We start from the raw sequence: 5338 nt of genomic DNA, 5'->3' as shown, positions 1-5338 counted from the left end.
ATACCTTATGACAAAAAACTCAACATATTATAAGGAGAAATGAGACTAGGGAGATATTCAATTGGAATCACAAAAAAATCATCAACTCTTGAAACTTCATTATCGAATTTACGTCAATCGATATGTTTCGTGGTACATCGGGTGTTATACGGATCATTCTTAAGGCTTGGATCATATTTAAGCATCCGGGTTTTATTCCTTAAGATTTACTTAATGGTTAGAAACTAAGAAAATTTTATAGTTGAGATTTGAGTCTTGTTGTCATGTTGCATGTAAGCTTGTAATAAGCTTATGGCAACGTGTGAGCCAATTTGTAATATCCATATAACATGCCAATGGGAATGTTTTATGATATTTTTGCTATGTTTACTCTCAAATACAAGATTGGATAGTCCTCTCTCAAGACCCTCCATCCATGACTACATCAAATTGTGTCAGAGTTAGTTTTGAATCATTTAAGATCAAAGGCATTCCAGGTGATCTTAGGGTGAATAGATCATTGACTTGAGGCAATCTACTTGAGTATTTTTCAGTAAAGAATCGATTATGCAGTAGTTGTAATCTTGTAGTTGGATAGTGAACTTGAGGTAGTTGCACTAGATATTTGAAGGAAAGATGCCACTATAACAAGGATGCTTGGAATAGCCAATGTTGTTGGAAGAACAAAAAAATATGCTTAATATGATGAGAATAATGAAAATTTGGTTGGCTATTGTAAAAGAAGATAGGAAAAGAGGTCTAAAACCTAGACATGAGAGTAATATTGCTAATGATGAACTAGGAGCTCCAAATCTAAATAAGGAAACCTTATAAGAAGTAGAGTCATACTATGTCAAGATGTTGGGGGCTATTTCTCCAAATATGTAAGAGACCTATAATTAAAATTTCTAATTATGTTGGTACTTACAATCTTGAGGAATGATTAAATAGATAATTGATATGGAAGAATATTTTGAGTATGAGGAAATTGACTTCAGGTCTGGAAAGGGTCAGATTTGCAAAATTCAGGTTGAAGGGACATGCTAGTATTTGGTGGACAGAAGTTTAGTTGGACATAAATAGGAGAGGAAAATAAAGAATCATAAAGTAGGATAGGATGTTTACAAAGTTGAAGAATCATTTCATACCTATTGACTATGATTCATAAATGTTAAAGAGATTGTAGAACCTAAGGAAAAAGGAGAAGATAGTGAAGGGTAATACTAAAGAATTCCATAAGATGATAATTAGGAGTCAATATAGTGAATCCAGTAAGGAGAAAGTGGTATGATACATAAATGACCTTTGAAAAACATCCAAGAAGAATTGAGTTCTGTAAGAATGAAAACTGCTGAAGAAGCCTATTAATTTACATTAAAAGTTAAATAAAGGATTTGAATAGAGGTAAAAAGGAAGAGGATGAAGATTCCAAAGGGGTATACCATAATGCGGTGAAAGAAGACTATATGCAGAGAAAAAAGATGATGGAAATACACATTATAAATATGAGAGAAGCACGATAATTTCCATTGGAGGACTGAAATAAATTTCTACTACAATAATAGAGCAAGTAGCAATACCTACCACAATGACAGATATCAAAGGAGTGATTAGAGATTTGACAAGAATCTATTAAGAGGAACCTATTTTAAATGTGGAAGACATTGAGCATTTGAATGTCACCAAGGGAGTGCTAGTAAAAGAGGGGAGAAAAGTTGAAGATAAACATATGTGAAAGAACCTATTGGATTTCCACAATTTGTAGGAAAACCCAAGATGGGAAAATCACTAGTCATGAGGAGATCTTTGTTGCAAAAAGAGACAATTCAGGATCTCAGATCAAGGAATTTTTTTTAGATTGGTATGCAAGTTAGGAGGTAAGTGTTGCAAAGTTATCATTGATAGTAGCAGTATAGAAAATTTGGTTCCTAAGAAGATGGTAAGGAAGTTGAAATTGAAAAGGATGAAACATCCAAAACCATATAGGGTTGCATGAATTCAAGATTATCACAAGGGGAATGTTCACCAATATGGGGGACCAAAAATTGGGCACTCTATTGAATTTTCTAACACACAAGACAACTGAGAGGGCGGGGGGGGGGGGGGGGGGGGGTGGTGAATCAGTTGTATAAATAAATCTTAAATCTATTCCTTAAATTAGATACGCAACAGCTTAACTTTATTACTTAATCCATCGAAAGATATGAGCATGAAAACCAGAACACACCATACACAATGAAACATCAAATTTTATATGGAAAACCTTGTTAGGGGAAAAACCACAAAGAATGAAATTCTTGATATATGAACACCTATTAGGGTGACACCAATTAAGGTGATTTTTACAAAGAAAGGCTCATTTCCTGAAAGAAATAAAGAAATTCTCCTTGCTAAAATGAAGAAGAATAAAAGAGAAAGAATCCACCACTTATGCACCTCTGCAACCATAAGATCTGTAGATATCTTCAACTCACTGCTTTTGATAGCTAACACATGAAAGTTCACATAAATCAACACTTTTCACCAATTCAAACACTAGTCATCAAACAATAAGGGAGATAGATCCTCTTTCATGCACCTTCATTGCATCTCACTTTCTTTCATATCACACATATCTGTTCTATCTTCAAACATCTCTCTTTATATCATCCTCACATATACAAAATCTCCCAAGGTCAGCTAAGCATCTTAACGTAACACAAATCAAATTAGGTTGGCACTAAACATTCCCACGGTAGAAAAGAATGTAAAGAGGACCACGACACATCTTAATTCAGACCAAAATAAACATCAAACACGTTATACAACAATCCACAATCATTGGAGCACTAATATGAAGTGTAAACACCCGAGGTTAGCCAAACCTAGAGTAAACACCATTAAAATTTAAACCATGCTTCTGAATCCCAAGAACGCATTCCAACTAAATAGAATGAAGATAGGGACATTATCAACTTAACTCAAACACAACAATACCAAAAACTATAACGCAAAGAAATGTGGAGCACACATTTCATACAGAAAACATTGTCGAACATACTGATAAATGCAACTTCCTAAGCACAACAATCTGAAGCACCAAATCTAGAATATAACATCTCTAAATACTTCTTAACAACATATCCAAACTACATGAATAGATGTATAATATAGAAGATATGCAAAGCAAATCTCTTAGCACAACTACACAAAGAACTCAACATCAATTATATCAATCAGTCACTAATGACAACCAAAGCATGTCTACATCAATGAAAACTCATTAATAGCTCATTGTGATCAACCTTACAAAATTCTCCCCCTTTTTCATTGATGCAAACACATCAACAACAACAACAACAACAATATCAATAGCTCTCATACCAAAATTTTCAAATATGTTGTCTCTCCCCCATTTTGCTTACCCTCCAAGCTTCTCATTCTCTCCCCCTTTACCATCAAGAATAAAGGCCTAAGCATAAAGAATGTTATCTCATTCTATTAAACTCTTAGAAAAGACTTACAACTACACCTTGCTCGCCCTAAGAGGTAGCCCCAAAATCATTAGTCCAGAATGATAATATTCATGAAGTTCATTGGACTAATGCACCTCTATATACATTTAGTTCAAAAAAAGAGGGGCAATAACCCCAAATTTCTCCCAGAGATATTCAAAAGCATTTCTAGCAAGTTCTTTAGTAAAGATATCAACAATCTATTCCTTTGTAGGCACATAATCAAGCTTCACTTCATTCTCCAACACTTTCTCCCTCAAGAAGTGGTACCAAATTAAAATTTATTTCATTCTTGAATGCACTACTAGATTCTTAGAAATATTTATTGCATCGGCATCGTCACAAAAGATAGGAATAGGTTCATCAAATAATATTCCAATATCCTTCAACTTTTGTTTCATCCATAACACCTGAGTACAATAAGTAGTACCATAAATATATTTAGCTTCAGTAGTAGATAGAGATACCGAATCTTGTTTCTTACTTGACCAAGAAACCAACCGGGGTGCAAGGAAAAATGCACCTCCACTCGTACTTTTCCTGTCATCTACACAACCAGCCAACCTGTATCGGTATAGGCAATAAGAGTGAAATTATATCTTATGGGATATCATAGACCATAATCATTTGTTCCTTTTAAGTATCTAAAAATTCTTTTCTCAACAAAAACATGTGTCTCTCTAGGATATTGTTGGAATCTATCCACAAGATAAAGGACATGCATGATATTTGGTCTAGTAGCAGTTAGGTACAATAATCCTCCAATCATTGATCTATATATGCTCTGATCAGTCTTCGATGATTCAAAATCTTTGTTCAACTTACAACCCGTAGCCATAAGAGTACATACAGGTTTAGCATTTTCCATCCCGAACTTCTTCAACATTCTTTAACATACTTACATTGTGAAATAAGTATGTCATCATCCTTCTCACTAACTTGTAAACCAAGAAAGAAATTCATCTCCCCAATCATAGACATTTCAAACTCTTCTTGCATCTCATTAGCAAACTTCTTGCACATACCATCATTTCCTCAAAAGATTACATCATCCACATAAACAATTGCAATTAAGATATCATTTTCTACAACCTTAAAATAGAGATTACTATTAGTACTACCTTTTTGAAATCCTTGCTTTAGCAAATATCTGTCAAGTCTTGCATATGAAGCTCTAAGATCTTGCTTCAATCCATACAACACCTTCTTCAAATTTCAAACCATATCTAGAGTATCTAATAGATTGAATCCTTCCAGTTGTTATATATACACTTCCTCTTTTAGTTACTCATTTAGGAATGCAGACTTCACATCCATTTGATAGATCTTGAAATCCATGTGTGCTGCAAAAGCCAGAGACATTCTGATAGCTTCCATTCTTGCTATAGGAGCATCAGTCTCCTCATAATCTATACCTTCTACATGTGAATAGCCTTTGCATTTAAGTCTTTCCTTATTTCTCACTACATGAGTATCTTCATCTAGTTTGTTCCAAAATACCCATTTAGTTCCTATCAGATTTTTCTCAGCTAGTCTTGGAACAAGTTCCCAAGTTTGGTTCTTCTTAATTTGTTCCAATTCTTCGTTCATAGCTTTCATCCAATGCTGATCACTGCAACAATCCTTTATTGTTTTTAGTTGTCTCTGAAATTAAGCACAAGTTCACTTGTTCTTCAACAACTTTACTTCTTGTGATAAAAACTCTGTTCTTGTCTCCAATAATTTGTTTCTTTGAATGATTCTTTTGCACATACTTCAGAGTCAAGAGAAATTTTTGGAGCATCTTCCTTACCATCATGTACTTTTGCTTCTTTAGCCTTTTCTTCTTTTGGTTTACTGGTAGACTCATCAGATTCATATCCCAT

General features: G+C 34.0%; 1 protein-coding gene across 1 annotated transcript; it reads right to left on the bottom strand.

Annotated features, from left to right (window-relative positions):
- Positions 1–4757: 4757 nt before the first annotated feature.
- Positions 4758–5338, bottom strand: LOC131858896 (uncharacterized mitochondrial protein AtMg00820-like). Its single transcript, XM_059212370.1, has 2 exons — positions 5228–5338; positions 4758–5117 (listed from the first exon to the last, which is right to left on the bottom strand). The coding sequence occupies exons 1-2, from the start codon at positions 5336–5338 to the stop codon at positions 4758–4760; spliced, it is 471 nt and encodes a 156-aa protein (XP_059068353.1).

This window comes from Cryptomeria japonica, chromosome 10 (assembly GCF_030272615.1).
Source record: "Cryptomeria japonica chromosome 10, Sugi_1.0, whole genome shotgun sequence".
Lineage (NCBI taxonomy): Eukaryota > Viridiplantae > Streptophyta > Pinopsida > Cupressales > Cupressaceae > Cryptomeria > Cryptomeria japonica.
Note: the sequence above shows the minus strand (reverse complement) of the source record. Positions and strands in the feature narration are given on the sequence as shown.